The sequence below is a fragment of the Capricornis sumatraensis genome, chromosome 6 (assembly GCF_032405125.1).
Source record: "Capricornis sumatraensis isolate serow.1 chromosome 6, serow.2, whole genome shotgun sequence".
NCBI classification, from domain to species: Eukaryota; Metazoa; Chordata; class Mammalia; order Artiodactyla; family Bovidae; genus Capricornis; species Capricornis sumatraensis.
In genome coordinates, this window is record NC_091074.1 from 118,806,598 (window position 1) to 118,827,629 (window position 21,032).

Sequence of the window (21,032 nt, forward strand, 5' to 3'; positions counted from 1 at the left end):
GGCTGGGGCGTGAGACCGACTCTGGGGTCACATCCTAGCTCTTTCCACTATGGTGACCCTGAGCAAGCTACTTGATCCTCTGAACCTGGATGTCCTCAGCAGAGAACAAGGACAGGAACAGTGCCTCAGGGGGCTGCTGAGCAGACTCACTGAGCTGATCCACGTGGCACAGCGCTTGGCACACAGTGCATGCTCAGCGGGGGCCAGCTGTTACGATCAGCAATTGCTGCTTGTAAGTCCTGGCCCTTGCAAAGCTGTGTGACAGTGAATCAGCCGCGTACCCTCGCTGAAACTCCAGAAACCCCTCAAATACAAGGTGGGTGGGGGGTGAAAACTGGCTTCCCCACCGGGTTGTGAAGGTCAGACGAGATAATCCACGCATCTCACAGTCTACTCCAACTCCTGAGCTAGGGCACTCGGCCCTAAGCCCGGCGCTCGCAGCGCTGGGCGCAGCTGTCACCATCTTCATGTCAGACTGAGGAGGGGGCTGGCGAGCGGCCCACAGCTGCGGGAGAAGCTCCTCTAATCGGCTGAGCCAACTCTGTTCTCACGACCTCTCGGAGCTCCCTGGGCTCCTAGCGGCACGGTCCTGACCTCGCAGGGGTAAGGATCACAGGCAGGACCACTTCAAACAAAGCCAACACTTACCTGGAATTTCTGGGTCTGCGCTTCCTGGGGGGCCTCTCTGGCCTTAGCAAAGGCAGCACTGAGCACTTCGATCTCAGAGTTAAGTTCTTCAATCTGGGTAAAGATAAGGAAGAGTAGCCGAGTGTGCAGCTGGGATCTCCTCTCTGTGCATGGCCCGAAAGCCACTCCTGCTGAACTGGGACCCCTTATCACCGAGGGCTCTGTAGTCAGAACAGTGGGGCTTCTCGTGCGACTATCTGCTGGCTGGACGACGTTAGGACAGGCACTTCACCTCTCTGAGACCTCACCCCTCAACGGTAACACGAGGATGCCACACTCACCCCCGAGCACTGTTAGGCGTGAACAACGTAATGTGCACAGGTGCTAACTTAATGACCTGCTCAGGCTTAGGGTTACTATTGGGTTAGCCAAAATGTTCCTTCGGGTTTTCTAACCATCCGACCCATCCTACAGAAAACCCAAATGAACTTTTTAGCCAACCCAATAGTACTGTTCACAGAGATGACCCACCACACCACCCAGCCTGGCTCCTCCCAGAACTCCGCCCCCTCCAGTGACCTTCTCCTCAAGTGACTCAGCCACAAACTCCCCAGCCAGCCCCTGGCCTCTGCGAGAAGCCAGCTGCTCCACCACCCGGGGCCCTGCACAGCGAGGAGCTCTGCCTTCAGCTGGGTCCCGAGCTCCCAACACACGAGACGGACACAGACTGTGGTTATGAACCAAGCCTCTGCTGCGGCTCACGCCAGCGGTTACTCACCCTCCTCCTCCTTGGCTTCCCCAACCCCGGATTCCTGGTTATTAGCATCCTGCCCCTGCGGCCACCTTCCTCTCCTTATCTGTGTAACTGTCAACCCCTGCAGCCCAAGGCTCCGCCTTCTTGCCCACCCTATGCTCTCCCTGGGTAAGGAGACAGCTCTCAGAATTTCACCCACACGTGTAGAAGACTGACTCCCAGATCCACACCTTCAGGCCTGAGCCTTCTCCAAGTTTGGGACTGGTATGTCGACTGCCTCCCGGACCTCTAACCTGAACAGTCCAGGGGCTCCTCCGAGTTGGCACCTTGTAAACAGTATTTTTGCCGAGGAAATCCCATGGACACGGGAGCCTGGCGGGCTACAGTCCACGGGGTTGCCAAGAGGCACACACGGCCTAATGACTGCACCCCCATAGACAGGCTCATCGCCTCCAGGCCGCCCCGTCTCTCCACGGCCCTCCGCGACCCACGCTTTAAGGGGGCTGGTGGGAGCACCCAGCCCCAGGCATGCAGACAGAAGCCGCCGCGCTGCTCCTCCTCTCAAGTCCTGCATCTAATCACCAAATCTCCCCAGATTTACTTCTCATTTTTCGGTATTTCCAATTTGCTTTCTTGAATAAGCCCCACCCCTCCCCTCCTACTTGCTGTGATCACTGCTGACTCAGGCTTTCTGAAGAGGGGGGTCGGGGGGCTCACCTCAGCACTGGCCTCCCTGCCTCCATCCTCTCCCTCCCGCCACCCCGTCTGGATACAGTCTCATCCCCTGGGAGGGGAGTACAATCACACCCCTCCTGCTCCAGAGCCTGCAATGGCCTTGCTACCCGAGCAGCTAAACTCACTGACTTCCACCTCCGCTGCCCCCCGCAGCCTCTCTGGCTCCTTCTCTTGCCTCACTTCAGCTCGGTGCTTGATGCTCTGACAGGCTTCAACTGTTCTGCTTCGACAGACACACCAGGAGCTCTTTCCTAACTGAATGCTCTGGCCAGCGTTCTCTTCCCCGCATGAGGCGGCCTCCGCGTCTCCACCTGCCTCCCCAGCTATCTCTTGGTCCCCTTCTAAGGTTCAGCCCGGACACCTGCTCCCAGAGGAAGCACTCCGCCGAGCTGCTCAGAAGCTCCAGAAGTCACTCAGGGTGCCTGCGGTGGTGCTCCCACACCCACTCTAAGCGGGACCAGGCCCCCTTCCCTCCACCTGCACAGCCCCCTGCGCGCCCCTCAGCCACGACCCCTCACGCTGCCTGCGTCTCCACTAGACTTTGTCTCCACTGTCTGTGCCGAGCAGTGACAGGCGTGACGGATCACGATCCTCACAACAGGAAGAACACAGAGGACCGCCGGGCACCACCTTGGAGCCCAAGGGCAGCGGGCCAGGTAGCAAAAGGCAAGGGGGACTTCCAGGCGGCGTGACTGGGGTTACGGTGGTGCCACCAACGCAGACGAAAGCAAGAGAGAATGCAGCATGATGGCGGGATGAGGGGCGGTGATGGAGGTGCTGAGTCTGATTAGAAAGGACCAGCGCGGAGCAGCCTGTGAACCATCCAGGTGAGACGTCACAGTCATGCCCTTGTCTCCCAAAACACCGTTATCTCAATTTTCTATTGTCTTTCAATAGACCGGACCTATTCTCCAACATGGTAGCCACTAGCCACTTGGGCTTTTGGGCACTTGAAATGTGGTCTGTCTGACTTGAGATGTGCTAAGCCTATTCGGACTTCAAAGACAAAAGTCCAAGTTTAAAAATGGTAACTATCTCCTAATTATTTTTGTCTTCTGGCTTACGTGGTGAAAGGATAACATTCGAACTTCACTTGTTTCTTTTTACTACTTTTAATGTGGCTACTAGAAAACTTTAAATTGCATCTGTAACTCACATTATATTCATACTGGACATCTCTGGATTAGCCTCTACAGAAGAATTTCTAACGGACAGTACGACCCTTCCCCTACTTTCCACACTCATTTCAGCTCTCTTATAAATTTTTTACCCAGAGCTAAAAATTTAGGGTAAGACAGGCCAGTCACAGAAGCTAACAAAGAAAAATCTCACTTCGGGTGTGTCCGACATACCTCTTTCTCCTTCGCCTTTAATGCCATGGTCAGACCCTGAATGGCTTTATCCCTCTTTAAGCTATTTTCCTTTTCCGTAGCAATTTCTCTTTCCTTCTCCCTCAGGTCTTCCCGAAGTGCCTAAATTAGATTAGAAACAGATTCACTAAGTTGATGCGTTCTAACCAAAATGCACTGTAAATATATCTTTAAGAGCACACTCAAACGCAGTTATTCTATCTTCTTCCTGTCAACCTGTGATTAATGTTTCCAAGTAGCACTGAGCGTCGCGGCATCAGCTCCCAGTTACCGTGTTGCTGCTCACGGCGACGGGGATGGGTGGAGAAAGGGGATCAAATCAGTTAGGATGATGACAGCTGCTCCCATGGGAAGGACTCCAGTGTCTTCTGGAGCCTGAATACAGTCACAGCAGAGCCTCGGAAACCACAGTGGGTTATTTGGGGGAAATAACAGATCATTAATTTCACTCCTTAATGCTACAAAAGCTGCAGAGAGCTTGGTTTGATGGAGACTGAATATGTGCATTTAGAGTCTGAGCTCATTTCTAATCTAACTGCCTCCCACCCGGGCTGCTGTGAGGATCAGATGAGATGATGGACACGAAAGCGCTTTCTCGGCTGCAGGCATGACTCGGACGTGGGCAGCTGAGACTGAAGGGCCCCGGAACAGGGGCTCTGCAGTCAGACCGGTGGGCTGAATCCCTGCTGCACCTCTTCCAACTCTGTGACCCTGGGGATGGGACCTCGCCTCTCTGAGCCTCATGGGTTACATCTGCAAAATGGGAATGCCCACTCCACTAAGTCATCGCCAAGGTTACCAAACCCTCTCACGTGCCTAAGGCTTAACTGGCAGGCAGTGGCGCTCAATGACTGACACCTACTGTCACACAGAGTTACCTGCTGCACCCGGAAAAAAGCCGAAGGATACATCCTCAAGACGCTTTCAAAAACTGCATCAACATACCTGGATCCTCTCTTCAAAGCGATTTCTCTCCTTTTCCCGCTCCATCTGTGCAGCCTAAGAAAAGGCCTTCATTAGTGCCCGGAAGGAACCCACAGACGAGGAGCTCCCCCAGAACAGTGAGAGTGAGCACTCCATTTACTTTCTGTCTCCCGCTGCTGAGGCCCTCACGAACCCAAGCATCCTCTCCGCACGTCTCACCTGAAGTCCGCCCGAGGGAAGAACACCAAGACAAGTAACCCCCGCCGGCTGACCACCAGCCCCAAGGAGCACGAACCAAGGAGCTGCAGGAAGGGGCAAAAGCCACTACTGCAGAGCACGCAGGGAGCGAGAGGGGCGGGGGGGGGGGGGGGGGGGGCGGACGCAGCCCATCACGGCCAGAGGCAGCCACGGAGGCTACAGGGCTCACGGCTGGGTCGGGACAGAGACAAGTCTGCTCCACGGAGAGACTGAGACGCTCCATGCACTCCGAATCACCCCTGGGCATGAACGGACCCGCAGCCACCCTGGCTCCAACCAGAACCAGAAGATTTCCACCGGGGCTGCCTGCACCTCTGGGCCTGCCCACCTGCTTCAAAACCGCCGGCCGTGGGAGCCCCAGGCAGAGGGCAGGGGGCCCGGGGGCTGCAGGGTCTGTACCAGCAACCCACCTCTTGGAGCCAGGGAGAGCAGAACAACTCTCTGAGCGTGTCTCTGCACTCAGTGAGGGGCCCATGAGCTCCGCCTCGCAAGGTGCCAAGATTAGCCAAGGCGGAACGCTGACCCCCGCTCCGAGTGCTGCCAGGCCCCGATGCAAGTTCCTTTCATTCCCCACCGCCTCTGAGGCTTCAGACCAGAGCTGGCCTCAAGCCCGCCTCTAACCCCAGCGACAAAACAGGTACATACCACGACACCACCCTACAAACAACCCGATGGATGAAAGCAAAGTTCCCAGGCAGCAGCATATTAACACATGGTAAAACAGAGGCGTTCAGGCATGGACTGTATTTTTAACCAACTCTACAAACACCCAAGACTGGAAAGAAAAAACCTGCCAGGGCCCCTGGCAAAGGAGGATTTCTGCTAATTCCTCAGGTCACAACAGGGACCTGGTATTTTGAAGGCCAGGGTGTGTGACTGTGGGGACTGAACATGCACTCATCCCACAGGGGGGTCCGGTCGGGTAATTAAAGCCCCCACCCCCGCCGTGCCTCACCTCAGCCTCGCCCTCCCCGTCTCCCCTCAGAGCAGCAGAAAGTCCTTGGAGTTCTCCAGACGACACGGTTTCATCAGGAGATGCCATCTGAGATTTCTCCTCTTTAAGGCACTGAATTAAAGCGTCTTTGCTCTTCAAAGACAGCTTCAACTCCTCAATCAGTCTGAAAGAGAACACAATTTAAATATTAATTCTAAGCTGTTCCCTGAGCTCAGCGGAGCAGGAGGAGGTAGGAAACGGGGCCAGACACCTTCAAAGGAGACATGTCCGAGGACTGAAGAGCTGCGTTTTGCAGGTGGGAGACCAAGGGCCAGAATTCACGGGGCCTCCGCGGTCCCCTCGCCTCCAGCCCACTCACGGCCAATCCACCCCCTGAGCAGCCAGACTATGGCCAGGCCAAGTCACCCTCCTGCTCAAAGGCTTTCATCAGCCCCCACTAGCGACGGCCATGCATTATGAATTTGGGCCGGGCCGGGGCGGGGGGCGGGGGGTGGACCGAGAAACCTCCTCTCCCAAGGAAATCTGGCAGTGAGACTGAAGGGCAGGACCGACGGAGCAGAGCTGCTGCAGCGAGCCTGAGGACAGCAGTGCGTCTCTCCGGGGCTTCTCGGGGCAACGTGTGAACAGACTGGCTGCCACAGTAAAGGGCCAACCCCTCAGCAAGGCCCTCGAGGCCCTGGCTTAAGGGCCAAGGCGGCCGGCGGCCCTGCTGACAGCCGCCCTTCCACCCCAGGGCCTGTCCAGGGACCTCCGTCCTGCGGCTCGAGGCCCCCCCCACGCTCCGTCTACCCGGGACCCCCTCACAGCTCTGCTCCCACCCCCACCTGATGACGCCCACCCATTCACCACCCACGGTCAGCCAGGGCCCCTCAGGCAGAGCTGAGCACGACCCTCTCTGGGTCACCGAATTACCCCTTACCCCACAGGAAGCTCTGCTCCCTGACCTCAGCCAAGCTATTTAACTTTTGAGTCTGCATTTCCTTGGCTATAAAGTGGGGACAACTCGGCTTCTGTGGAATGAAGATAAGCTATTTAAAATGCTCCATGACCCCAGGCACACGGCAGACCTCAACAAACAACAGCGGCTAAGATTACTTAAAAAAAAAAAAAATTCAGCAATGAGCATTTTGTTAGTGGACCCTCAGAAGAGTCTTTCTAGCTAAGCCTAGAAAGCACCTCGGTAGGATAAAAAGAGCAACGGCTTGGAAGTCTCAGAGCTTCCTGAGCGCCGGAGGTAAAGGGGAGGCGTGAGCTAAACGCAGCTGAAGTGCCTAGCAATGGATTGGAGTACCTGACAATTCATGTCCACCTGTACAAGTCCTGTACCGAAATCCTAACCCCCAAAGGTGATGGGATTAGGAGGTGGGGCCTTTGGGAAGAGGGTGGAACCTCAGGAGCGGCAACCTGAATGGAGCTGCAGAAAGACCCCGCAGGCCGGGGACTGAGGGGACACCACGAGGAGCCCGAGGCCCAGACGAGGACCCCGGTGCACCCACGCTGGCACCTGGCTCTCGGACTCCCAGCCTCCAGATCCGTAAGAAGTGAGCTTCTGTTGTTCATAAGCTGCCCAGTCTGTCATGTTTGCTTGCGGCACCCCAAAAGGACTAAAATAATTGAGCATAGCAGGAACTGGCAGCTTGCGGGCAATGCCCCCCAAAACTTGGAAAGAGGAGTAAGGCTGCTCTCTAGGGGTTCCACTCTGAGACTGTCACACCGTCAGCTGGAGAGGCAGAAAGTCATCAAACTGCACTTAAGACGGACTTGTTCTGCTGCAGGTAACTCACACTTCAATAAAACTGATGGGTTTCAGTTACCTTAGGGTGACTTCCCCAGTGGCTCAGACAGTAAAGCACCTGCCTGCAATGTGGGAGAGCCGGGTTTGATCTCTGGGTTGGGAAGATCCCCTGGAGAAGGAAATGGCAATGCACTCCAGTATTCTTGCCTGGAGAAACCCTTGGACAGAGGAGGCTGGTAGGGTACCATCCATGGGGTCACCAAGCGTCAGATACGACTTCACCTTCTAGTCACCTTAAAGCAAGTTCTAGACCGGGATGGGAAAGGAGCGGACTGTGGCCAACCCGGAGCCCCTGCCCCGCTCAGGGAGCAGCCTCGGTCCAGCAAGACCCCGGCCCAGCCCTGCCGCCCGGGACAGAACAGGATGTTATACAGGCAGCTGCAGAAGTCCCAGCAGGGCGTTGTGTGCTGGGCTTAGTCGCTCAGTCACGTCCGACACTGCGACCCCATGGACTGTTGCCCGCCAGGCTCCCCTGTCCATGGGGATTCTCCAGGCGAGAATACTGGAGTGGGTCGCCACGTACTCCTCTAAGGGACCTTCCCAACCCAAGGATCAAACCCAGGTCTCCCACACTGCAGGTGAATTCTTTACTGACTGGGCCACCAGGGAATACAGACAGAGAGCAAACCTAGGGAACTTCAGGAGACCACTGCAGCTGACGATGCTCAAGGAAGCTACTCCAGCACAGGCCTGCTCACCAAAGTAAAAGCATGAAATATGCCCCAGGCCATCCAGTGAGGGAACAAAACATGTCACCACCCTTCTGCTGAGCTGAATGATCAGCGATGACAGTCCTGGTTTGACCTCACAGGGTCAGACACTCTCCTCCCCAGTACAAGGGAGGAGCTAGTGAGGTGAGCCCGACTCAAAGAATGAGGAAGAAAGTGATCTTCCCCGCCCCCCCCCCCACCTCCAACTCTCCTTGGATTATAAAACTGTAGCCCACTTATTCCTCGGGACAGCGCCCTCTTGCCTGACCACTTGCATCTCTCACAAGCGTCTTATATTAATAAATCTGCTTCTTGCCTATCACTTTGCCTCTCGCTGAATCCCTTCTGAGACACAAAGAACCCGAGCCTCAGTAAGTCTAGACACCAGGTGAGTGATTCTATTGAAAGAGGGTGGGTTCAGATCCCAGACTAGGTTTTAGCTGGGTTTGAGCAAAGTCGCGCTCAGAGGTGCAAAGTTTTGCTGCCACGCCTTGCAGGGTTTTAAGAGAAACTGGAATTCTAGACTTTCTCATGAAATTAGATTTTTTCTTCCTAATGTTAGCAACAAATTAAAAGTTATCAAAATACTGTGTAGGCCAGGTATAAGTGTCTATGGGCCGTATTTGACCTGCAGGGCTCCTCCAGGCCCACTGCCTCAGAGACACAGACTAGATGTAAGGTCAGATTGAAGGAAATCAAGCGGCTGGATCACCTACCTTTGAGAAGGGTGGTGGGAGCCCAGGACACAAGCCAGGCCCTCCCAGGGAGGGCTCTGCTCAGCGGCGGCCGGCCACGTGACAGATCTGGGCCCACCTCGCCAGGGCAGGACCACAGAGCCCTGTTCATCCAGCTCTGTGCTTTGGAACTCACCTCTGACCTCAGCTTAGCTCCCTGGGCAGGCCCGCCTTCAGGGAGGGAACACACTGGCTCTAGCCCCAGGAGAGTCCCACCACAGGGAGGGCCGCAGCAGAGCCAGCAGAAATCAGAGCGGCCCCTCCCCCCAAGAGACAGTTGCACATGGGTCTCCTGAGTTACTAGCTTGTTTCATCTCGTGAGCAATATGTCTGTGCCTTCCAAGATTGTTTTTCCCTTTTTCCTTTGGCTACCAGGAAGCTTATGGCCAAAACCTGAATGCTAAATTTAGTATAAGCAGGACTTCTCAGCATGAATTTCTGTCTACTAATCCTACCTCTGTCCTCATATCACTACCCTGTTCCTTTTCCTTTCATCCTGATTTTATCCCTAGTTTTCTCGCTACGGGGACCAAGTAGAAAAAGAAGGGAACGAGGGGGTAACTCCTCCCTTGTTTTGGATCACGCCGTGCTGTGCTAAGACACTGCAGTCGTGTCCGCCTCTCTGTGACCCCATGGACTGCAGCGCAGCAGGCTCCTCTGTCCATGGGATTCTCCAGGCAAGAACACTTGAGCGGGCTGCCGTTTCCTTCTCCAGGGGGTCTTCCCAACCCAAGGATGGAGCCCATGTTTCGTGTCTCCTGTACTGGCAGGTGGGCTCTTTGCTAGGGCCAGCTGGAAGGCCCTGTCGTGGATCATGCAGCCAGACAAACGGATGTCGGAGCCTCACGGGGGTGCGAGCCCACCTGTCCTTCCCTTCCAGGACCGCAGCCATCTCCAGGTTCCCCTCGCGCATCTTCTTCATCTCTGAAAGCTTGCTTTCCAAGCTCAGTCGCAGAGCCTTCTCTGATTCTGTCCCAGCAAAGGCCTTTTCCAGTTCTGCTTGGGCGGCTTTCACATCCTAGAGTTAAATTAAATGCATTTGATGCAATTTTTCAATGCAATTGGGAACATTTTGAAAGAAAATTGGATTAAAACATAAATATTTATGACTTTTTCTCCGGCACATTTCCCCTCCCTGAATTGTACTACACATGGGGAGAATCAGTAATAAATACATTCACCAGCCATTTTCCCCCTCTTATATCCTGAAGAGTAATAGGCATTTCCAGTGGAAAAGACTCTACAAGAACCGTATTTGGGGGTTTTGAAAAATCGGATCAATATTTACAGCTTCAACGAGTACGAAGAGAAATGTGCTTCTCGATCCCTAAACATGCACAAACTCCTAAGAGTCACCATCATCTCCATACACACTCACGCCACACCCCACTGCCCCTCACTGCATTTAGGATAATGACCACACGACTCGAAAGTACATTTTCTAAACCTCCAAGGTGATTTAGGTGGTGAGAAACTCTGTGTTCTTCCTGAGAGCTCAGAGAAGCCGGAGGGAAACTGTCTAGATGGTGTGGGCAGCGTCTGCGTGAGGGGAAAGGCCCCGGTGCTCAGGAAAGTGGCCTGACAGTGGGTCTGAATCTCCGAGCCCTCAGGCCAGCAGCCTCTGACTGCGCCAAAGAGGAAAGTCAGATCGAACTGGGCTCAAAACCCAGCTCTCCCACTTACTCACTGCGTGACCTCATGTAGCCCCTTAACCGCCCTAAGCCCATTAAGTGAAAGTGAAGTCGCTCAGTCGTGTCCGACTCTTTGCAACCCCATGGACTGGAGCCTACTGGGCATCTCCGTCCATGGGATTCTCCAGGAAAGAATACTGGAGTGGGTTACCATTTCGTTCTCCAGGGGATCTTCCTGACCCAGGGATCGAACCCGGGTCTGCCGCGTTGGAGGCAGACGCTTTGACCTCTGAGCCACCAGGGAAGCCCTGAGCCCGTTTCCCAACCCGTAAGACAGGGATAGGAACCTCCCTGGCGGTCCAGGGACTAAGACTGAGAGCTCCCAGTGCAGGGGGCCAGCGTTTGATCCCTGGTCAGGGAACTAGAGCCCACATCCACAGCTGAAGATCCCACGTGCCTCAACTGGGGCCTGGTGCAGCCAAATAAATAATTAAATAAACAGAAAACAGAAAACGAATAAGCACCATCTCTCCAGGGTTGCTGGAGACTCTGTCGCATGCCTGCTGCGTCCCGGGAGGCTCCGAAAATGCTGGCTCCCCTCCCTGCCCCCTCCAGTGTGTCCTCCACTGCCACCTTCCCAAGAGGGCGAGAGCCTGGCGATCTCGATGGCAGCTGGGGAAAACTTACCAATGTTCTGAGACAAAAAACAGCAGAATCCGTTATTTGCTGAGTGCTACTGATGCCGGGCTTTGAGCAAGGAGCTTTGCTTATATTATCTGTGATCCTCACTCCACTCTCGGAAGTTACAGACTGAGAGACAGCCTAGGGCAGCTCAGCACGGAAGCTCTGCAGTCAGACCACCCAGCACCCGCTCTGCACCCGTGGCCCCAGGTTTTCATTCTCAAAGAGGGACAACTACCTCATACATTTACTGAAGGGGTGAACGAAATCCGCGTAAGAAAAGGCTAAGAAACCCTTCTTAGGTGCGACGTATGGTGTCTCAGACATGGTAAGCCCCCCATAAATCGCTGGCTCACTGCAGTTTATTACAATTACTGCAGGGCAGGCACCTTCAGCCTCATTTCACAGACGAAGCAGCTGAGGCTCAAGGGGCAAATGTCTTCTCCAAGGTGACAAACTAGTGTCGGAGCAGGAACTCAACCCCATACGTCAGTCAGGCTGTTGCCCTAAAACGCGGGGAAGCACTGAGCTGGGAAACCTAAGGTGGCTAAACCAAGAGATCACGTTTCCTGAAGTCTCAGAACTACATTTTAACTTCAGAATTTGTGCTCGAAAGAGTCTCCTTTTGCTTTCAGCTCAGCTGCTTATGATCCAGACTAGGTTCCCCGCCCCTTCTGCGCCAGGCTCCTCGTCGGTATTTTGGACCTACACCCGCCCTGGGGCTGCTGTGAAAAGGCAGAATGGAAAAGACCATTATCAGCCGTAAAGCGCAGTACAAGCGGGTCTGCTGTTTCCATCCAGGTGTCACCTCCCCTCTTAGCTGCTCAGAAGAATCAAGGTCACAGGCAGAGAAAGAGATGACATGACAGACTTCAAAGATCAAGAGCGAAGGAGCTGCGGTCGTTCCTCAGTACCAGCTGAACATGGAGGAAAGCTTTCTAACACCTACGAGATAATGTATTTTGGCCAAGGAGCTTCCTGCCTCCCACCAGTCACGGGCAGCACCTGGCTGAGAGTCGGTGGGAGGAGGGGCTCCACGAGCGGCTCCCCGAGAAGAGCGGTCAGGGAGCACGGGCAGGATGGGGGCCGGAGGCTGGGCTCCGGGGGCCTGGGCCACGCGGCCACGCGAGTCGGGAAGCCTGGCTCCGGGCTGAGCTGTGTGGGCCCTCCCCTCGCCGGGCCTCAGCTTCCCTTCTGCAGAGACTGAACTAGACGAGAGGAAGGCTGGCGTGATAGCCGGAACACAGGCTTTAGAACCAGCTGCCGTAAGTCTGAATGGGCTTCCCTGGTGGCTCAGAGCTCAGGAGTCCACCTGCCAATGCGGGAGACGCAGGAGAGGCGGGTTTGATTCTGGGTCGGGAGGATCCCATGGAGTGGGAAAAAATGGCATCCCACTCTAGTATTCTCACCTGGGAAATCCCATGGACAGAGAAGCCTGGCGGGCTACAGTCTATGGGGTCACAAAGAGACAGACGCCACTTAGCGACTAAACAAGAACGTTTAAACGGGGCTTAAACTGGACTAGCATTCTCTCTGTCCTTCCGTGTCCGTGTCCTCACTGACAGGACACAGACAGTCAAGGTCGGCGTGCAGGGTACATGGGTACGGGTCCCATACGCACAGCGCCCAGAGCAGGGTTGGGGCCAGGAGGCACTCAGGAAGCGGGCTCTCGCTTCTGCTGACACCCTGACAGGTTACAGAAAAAAGAAACAAGATCCTGACCCCTCTGGTATGAACCCACTGTGAGGAACAATCTCCTCAGGGCTTACAGACTCGCCTCTTCTAAGAGGTGGATCCTCTTGGTTAGGACATCTTCGAGCTGGCGGACCTTCTTCTGAGCATCTTCCTTCACTCGCTGAACTTCAGAGCTGCCCCCTCCGGCAAGGCTCTCCACCGCTTTGCTGTGAAAAGACGCAAAGGCGTAAAATGCACAAGAGTGGCATCAGATGGAGATTCCAGTGGCTCCAAAGAGACAAAGAATATTTGCTGGTCCCTTTTCCCACAGACCTGTGCTGAGCTTTTTTCTTTTTTTTTAATATTTGTAATTCACAAGCAGAAATAATGTAATATATGAATGTATTAAATCCGTCATGCAGTACACCACGTTATATGCCAACTATATTTCAATTAAACATGCATATATGATATCTGCGTATGTGTATATATGTGGTTTGTATACTATCCAGTGATTTCCTTAGGGTCAATTCCTAAAAACAGAATTACTAAGTTAAAGGATAAGCACATTTTCAAGACATCTGACAGCTACTGCCAAATTCCCCACCACAAAACTTCCGATAAAGCACGCCTCCACCACTGGCAGGAAAGGCAGAGAGTGGGTGTGCGAACCAGTGTGCAAGGAGCGGAATGCGGGGGGGCTCCCGTGGCGGCCCAGTGGCCGAGACACGGCGCTGCTGCTGCAGACACTGCGCTGCCAAGGCAGGGGGCACACGCTCAAGCCCTGGTCAGGGACCGAACACGCCGCCTGGTGCAGCCACAGAGAAGAGAGCACAGGGGCCAGGCAGCAGAGAGAACAAACCTGAGGGGAAAGGTCAGCCACTGGAAGGAAACTGTCTCAAAGCCTGCACGTCCGTGAGCACCAGCAGCGACTGTGGGCCCCAGGGGAGGAGGTCACCCGCTCCCTGTGCCCCCCCCGCCTCCAACGCAAAGCCAGAGCTCGTGCCACGGGGCGTCACGGGGCGCCCGCTCCGCCTGACCAGCGGCAGTGGGGCTGGGGCTCCAGAACCAGACACGGGGCCACCACCACTGATGGCCTTTCCTTTTGGTTCTCAAAAGAGAAAAACAGGGTCAGATGTGAATTTCTGAGACACAGACTCAGAGCAGTTCTCATCGGATTTCCAAAGTGACTGCGGATTTCCGGAAGGCAGAGAAATAAAGGAAACGGCTCCACCTAAAGCTCGATTCTCAGAAACACGGCAAGAGAAGAAATCTATTCACTGCCAGCCTCCCATGCCCTACTTTAAGGGTATATAACATTTTTCCAACCGGGAGCCACGTGAGCAGACACTCTCATGCACAGGCCACGTGCGCTTCTGACTGAGAGCAATGGCGAGTCAAGAGGGCCGTGCTTGCCGCCCACGTCTCAGACACAAGTCGCTGCAAACACAGACTCCATTCCCATCTCGTTCCCTGCTACCAACAGGCCTTCAGACTCCATTCCTGTCTCGTTCCCTGCTACCAACAGGCCTTCATAAGCTGCCCCTCCCCCATGTCATGATATCATTTTAATGGAATTCATTGTGAATAACTGCAAAGAAAGAACAGGGGCTCTGCGGCTGAACAGATCTGCTTCCAAATTTTGACTCTATTACGTCCTCAGTGTGACTCTGGCTAAACTACCTCTTACACCTCAATTTCCTCATTTGACAAATGAAATGATTACCTCTCAGAACTAACGTGCTAACATGTGTCGCTCCTCTGATCTGAGTGATGCCTGCCAGCCTGCGAGGACGGAGGTGCTGGCCCCTGCTGAGCGGCTCTGAGAGGCCTCGCTGCCCACCTCAGCGGGTGTCAGAGCTGAGAAAAGACCCTCCGGGCTGGGACTAAGGCCACCATGGCCACCTCCCAACTGATGCCATGAGATGTCCTCAGCCCCCCGCCCAATCCCCTCCATCATTTCCTGGTCAGGACAGTCTGGGATTCACTCAAGAGGCGTTATACATGGCGGAAAGGTTTCTGTTTTAAAACCTTTCCCCTCCTGAGCCTTGAACACTGGACTTTTCCAGTCCTGAACTTTCACTGACTACCACAAATGGTTTACCCCTTCGGTTTTACAGGAACTTCTCTGGACTTCCCTGGAGGCTCAGACGGTTAAGCGTCTGTCTACAATGTGGGAGACCTGGGTTCGATCCCTGGGTCGGGAAGATCCCCTGGAGAAGGAAATGGCAGTCCACTCCAGTACTATTGCCTGGAAAATCCCATGGACAGAGGAGCCTGGTAGGCTACAGTCCGTGGGGTTGCAAAGAGTCGGACACAACTGAGCGACTTCACTTTCACTTCCTCTAGAAAACAGCTCGCTCCATCACCCTCCGCTCCACCCCGCACCTCCTCCCCCCACAGCCAGCAAGTGCAAATTCCAGCCCCGCAGTCTGAATCACACACATGGTCAAGAGGCGGACTACAATTTTTAACAAGTACTGGCATTATTCAATTCGGCTGCATTTTAGTTAGGCCACTAAAATGTATTCCCAATAATAAATGTTCCAACTTTTCATTTATCATCTTTGTATTTTACAGTTACTGTAGCAATAAAATTTATACGCGGCAGTATGGTGCAATTTTCCCCTACTAATGGAATTATTATTTTTGTTTGTGTTTTAAAGCCACAGAGATAAAATTTACTCCTGACAATGTGTCTGCTTTTGCTCTTAATGCCCCCGTCTTGTAACTGAGAAATGTAATCACAGAAAGCCAGAAAACATATATGGTTACTGCACGGCGAGGTGGAGCGAGCTCCAGGGAGATCAGCCCAGTTCTGCTGCCAGAAGAACTGGGCAAGTCCTCCCATCCGCTGAGCCTCAGTTTTCTCTTCACTCAAATGGGAATACTGGCTGCCTCAAATAGCTGTTATAAAATCAGATGCGATAAAGCATGTCAAGTGCCAGGCCTAGGATCTGGGCTAAAGTAGGACCTCAATAAATGTTAGTTCTTGGAAGGGAGGAGGGAAGCTCAAGAAGGAGGGGTTACATGTAAACTTACAGCTGAGTCACACTGCTATACACTGCAAAGCAATTATCTTCCAATTAAAAATACACTTTTAAAAACATGTTAGTTCTCTCCTTTCTTTATAGAAACTTCTCTTTACAGAATCTGGCACAAGAGATGAGACAGACAGCAAGACCGAAGGAGAGAAAGGGTTTAGAGAAGCGGCTCTAACCCAGCTTTCCACCCAATACAAGAAAGAATTTTTCTGGGAACACCACCCTCGGTATTTTTAACCCTCAACATTGCCTCTTGGTTCTTCCTATCCTAGTTATGGTTCTTTAGGAAAAGCGAGGGCTTTTCCTGTAACAGACGCTGGGCAGTTTGGGGCTGGGACAAGTACCTTCAGCAGGTGCTTGGTGGACGCAGCGCAGAGCCACAGCGGGTCATCCGCACAAAGGCCCCAGGAAACAGGAAGAGCGCAGAGGCCAAGACTCAGAAGCCAAAGACCCGGCCGCTGGCCAGGGCCCCTGCCTTTCCACGGGCCCGCCTCCACCCAGGTAGGGGACCAGACTCGGGGCCTCGGGAAGTGTACAGTCATGCTGGAGAAGCGAGAATCACACACAGGAAGATCAAGCACCCGAAACCTAGCGCTGGGCTACAAGTCAGGGACTCGAGTCCTAATTCCAGCTCTGCTCTTCATAAGCAGTTTCGCTGCGCTCTCTCCCGTCTCCAGACCTGAATTCCCCTCCTCGACGAAAAGGAGGTTTTTCTGAGAAAGCTGCCTAGCTGCCAGGATAATGCTGGAAGGCGAATGAACCTGAAAGCATCTTATCAACGGTGAAGTGTGACATGCACATGGCATCGTCACTGTGGCCAGAGGAGTCTGCGGAGAGGCTGAGGTGTGGGCCGCAGGCAGCCACGGGACTCAACCTGGGCCTCTATGGCGGGGAGGCGACCGCAGAGTCAGCGGGGCGGCAGAGGACGGAAGCGGAGGAGTCCCGCCAGGGCAAAGCCAGAGCGACAGGGGCAGGGCATGCTCGGTATCTGCGCGCCACTTGGGATGAGGCGCTGGTGGACAGCGAGCTGGAGCAGTGGAGTCACTGTGAATATCCTTATGTAGAAACTCTGCCCTGGGAGGCTTCCTTGACGTCACCCTGCCCACCCCTTATCCAGCCCTGTGGACTCTGCTTCCCAAACGTCCACCCAATCCCCACCAACAGCTCATCACGAGTCTCTCAGCTCAACTACTGAACTCGCCTCCTAACTTGCCTCCCTGCCTCCACCCCGGCTCCCCCAACAGAACATTCCCCACTCAGCCTCCAGAGTGACCTTTTAAAAAAAAAAAAAAAAAACAAAGCCCTGATTGTGTCAGTGGCTTTAAACTCATGACTGTTTTCCGTGGGATCTCAGGGTAAAGACCAAAATCTCTAGCGTGGCCTCAAGACCCCGCAAGACAAGCCCAAGCCCCAAGGCTTGCTGGGTCACCTGAGCCGTGCACACTCCGTTCTCCTCCGAGACTCTCCCCTCTTTCCCCTGGTTAAGGCCTACCTGCCCCCAGGTCTCATCGCAAACGCTGCCTTCCCGGCCACAGACCTCTAGTTACACACCTACGGTCGCTGCACTTACTCTCACGGCGCCCTTTCTTCTCTGAGCTCTTTTCCCAATTTGTATTTACAGATCTATAATTCCAAGTATTTGATCCCCATCACTGCTTCCAGAATGTAAGCCCACCTGTCTGTCTGGATCACCGCTCTATTCTCAGGAACCTAGGCCAGTACCGCACATAACAACTGCTTGAGAAATATTTTCTGATTAAACTAATTAAGCTGATCAGATCAAGAAAGGGCCCCAAACTCCAGTCTAGGCACTTGGGGAATCGATGCATACAAACGTGGGCACCCGCCACGGAATGCTCAGCCCAGGGTGCTGGTATCCAGGTGTGCGTGTGGCCTTTGTGAGTCTGGGTCTCCACGTACACACGCCTGGCTAGAAACAAGTCCTGGCCAAGATCCGCAGCAGGCAGGGGCTGAGAGGGCAACAGACTGAATTCTACCACTGGTTTCCCGGCTTGGTGAAGTCGATTTGACTCCCTGCCCAGAGAACGATGTTGCTTCCAAACAACGACAAAAGCAACCAACGAAAACGATGGATTAAGGGAGCCCCTGGCAGCCCAGTGCTTAGGGCTCAGTGCTTTCGGTGCCGTAGGCCCGGGCTCCATGCAAAACCAAGAGCCCGCAAGCCACCCGGCAGAGAAAAGGGAAAAACAAGCACCACCACCAACGGGGAGTGTGGTTCATTCATTCATCCATCTCTCACCCACTGAGAAGACACTGCATGTGCAGGGTCGGCGCAGCCCCGAGAAGCCTGGCCCAGGGCCCTCTAGTCTCCCAGAGCCCACAGCCGTCCACGCTGGCTGCTTTGCTGGGAGACGGCAACAGGGACCGTGGAGCCCGGCCCAGCGCAGCGCAGCTGTGGGCGTTTCAGCCACTCGGTCATGTCCAGCTCTTCGTGACCCCGTGGACAGCAGGACCCTCTGTCCATGGGATTTCCCAGACAAGAATACTGGAGTGGGTTGCCATTTCCTTTTCCAGAGGATCTTCCCAACGCGGGGATCGAACCTGCATCTCCCGCCTTGCAGGCAGACTCTTTACCACTGAGCCCCTGGGGACGCCCTCGCAGTGCCGCTTGCCCCAGGCCGCCGTGGAGCTCCGCCACCAGGACCGCCAAAGCATGACCACGCGAACTTCCAGCTGGGCCCTCGGTGGGTCAGCTCCAGGAAGTCTTCATCATCTCGCAAGTGAAACTCGGCCCACTCTCATGCCGCCCCCGTACTCATAAATGCCCTCTGTCGTTGCGCCCCCATCACACCCCGTCTACATGCTCACCACTGCCCATGCGCACTGAGTGAAGTCTCTTTTCAAATCCTCAGCACATTTACCTATGAAATGTTTATGAATGAATGGATGACCAATTGAAACACAGGCTCTTCTCTGAACTGTGACTGCTGTTCAATAAATATTTATATTAATTAACTAATTAATTGATTAAAATAATAGTTTTCGATTTGTTTAATGCAATAGAGCCCTTCCTTTAATGAAATACTACAAGGGATCCTAGTACAAAAAACACACACAAAAATTAGCTACTCTGGCTGACGCCCCACACTCTGCCCCTGAGCCTCACCCACCTCGGGGCTCCCTCTAAGGCTCCAAGGCCCTCGGCCTTTCACGGCGACGAAAACGAACGAGCTGCGGAGGTCACTGACAATACAGCTGGATCGCACAGACACACCGCTAAGGAAAGAGGCCAGACACGAAGCGCGAGCGCAGCAGGCGATTCCTGGTCTCTAAGTTCAAAAACAGGCAGGACTGAGCAACGCGGGTGCCCGTGGTGAGCCAGGGGTGAGCTCCGTGAAGGAGTGTAAGTTCCGGGAGCACAGAGGAAACGTCCAGGGGCCTGACGACCTTCTGGTCTGTGGTCTGGACGGTGGCCCCATAGCCGTGCTCGCTCCATGAAAAGCACACTTACCATCGGCGCATTTTCCTGTGTCATATTTTTGTAACATGCTTATAGGAGATGGTTAGATAGATGAGATACTTAGCATCACCGGCTCGATGGACATGAGTTTGAGCAAACTCCGGGAGATGGTGAAGGACAGGGAAGCCTGCCGTGCTACAGCCCATGGGGTCGCAAGGAGTTTTAAAAGTTTGTTGAAAAAATAAATAAAAATGAAAGCTCCTCAGGGTACTGAGAGCTTAGAAACACAAGGCTCTCCTCTCCTAGCACGACCAGCCGCCACCACCACCAAGCCCAGGTGATGAGGACAGGTACTCACGAGGCTTGGATGAGCAGCCGCTCTCTCTCCTGCAGCTCCCGCTTCAGGCTCTCTACTTCCACCTTGAGCTCGATGTTCTTCGGGACAAGATGAGAAGAGAAGAGAAACGTGTGAGACACAGGCCATCCGAATGCCTTTAGTGGGGAACCCGTCTTCAGCGTGAACTGGCTCCAACGCTCTTAACGGATACGATGCTCTTAATGGGCAGATGTTAGATTCAAACCCTCATTAGCCTCGGGGCACAGGGAAAAGGGGGTTATTAAACACTGGTGGGCTCCAAAGAAAGCCCTGCATTTCTCAAGGCTTGGAACAATTATGCAAATATTCCAAGCGTCTAACAGCCAGAGCACTCAAACACTGAGGCATAAATGTCATACAAGTGAGGCTGATTTAAAAATTGTTTGCCCTCTGCCAAGCAAATTTACAAGCAATTCTGCAGTTTGTTTTTCCGATTCCAAGGCAATTACTTCTGGTTGTTTACAATCATGCATGTGGTGGTTGGAGCAGTGGGAATGTGTTGCAGCTTCAAAAAAAACATGCGGATGGGAAGCCACACCACTGCCTGTCTCATTTCAGTGTGAGATTTCGGGGGACCCCCTTCCCAAAGAGCCGCGACCGCATGGGGCCTGCTGCCTGGAGGGGGCACCACAGGGCTCTCCAGCCAGCTTCCTCTTCACTGACCGAAACAAAGGGAGACCCACAGGGCCTTGGGCTTGCAACTCCGGTGACAGCCCCGAGGCAGGATCTTGGCACATGGACCACAACATGAGGCTGTGGGGCAGGGACAGGCTCGGAGAACCAGTCATCAACATCCTCAGATGGGTTAGATGACTTCACCCAGCACAGAGGCGGGTCCAAGTGTGTGGTCTGCGGAGGGCTGCTGTAAATCCAAGATTTCTCTAACCCTGCACCTGCTTTATTCTAACAATGTACACCAACCTGACATTCCATTCCCTAATACACGTGTATCATTGTAAAGATTTACAATCTCAGAGGACATGCCTCCCTCCTTTCAGCCAAACAGCCCCAACGGGTAGGGCACCCCTGACGGAGAAGTCTGCCAGAATGGGAAGGCCACGGCCTTGGGACTTGAGGACTGTTCAGTCGCTCGGTCATGTCTCACTGTTTGCAACCCCGAGAACTGCGGCACGCCAGGCCCCCCTGTCCTTTACTATGTCCCAGAGTTTGTTCAGACTCATGTCCATTGAGTCAACGATGCCAGACCTGGCTTCAGATTCTGTCTCCACTCGCTACTGGGCAGAAACTGCGCTGAGTCCGTGGATGCTCGTCCACTCGTTCCTTCACGTGACAGACACACACCAACCCCTGTGACAGGCCGAGCACCGGCTAAGCGTCGAGGC

At 54.0% G+C, this 21,032-nt stretch overlaps 1 protein-coding gene across 1 annotated transcript in view; it reads right to left on the minus strand.

The window, feature by feature from the left end:
- Window positions 1-21,032, minus strand: part of CDK5RAP2 (CDK5 regulatory subunit associated protein 2) — a 179,749-nt gene that overhangs the window by 124,913 nt on the left and 33,804 nt on the right. The window contains exons 5-11 of the mRNA XM_068973752.1: window positions 19,672-19,748; window positions 12,952-13,075; window positions 9,726-9,880; window positions 5,624-5,786; window positions 4,432-4,485; window positions 3,469-3,588; window positions 649-741 (exon numbers count right to left, since the gene is read on the minus strand). Of these exons, the coding sequence (XP_068829853.1) occupies window positions 649-741; window positions 3,469-3,588; window positions 4,432-4,485; window positions 5,624-5,786; window positions 9,726-9,880; window positions 12,952-13,075; window positions 19,672-19,748 (786 nt within the window). The remainder of the gene's footprint in view (window positions 1-648; window positions 742-3,468; window positions 3,589-4,431; window positions 4,486-5,623; window positions 5,787-9,725; window positions 9,881-12,951; window positions 13,076-19,671; window positions 19,749-21,032) is intronic.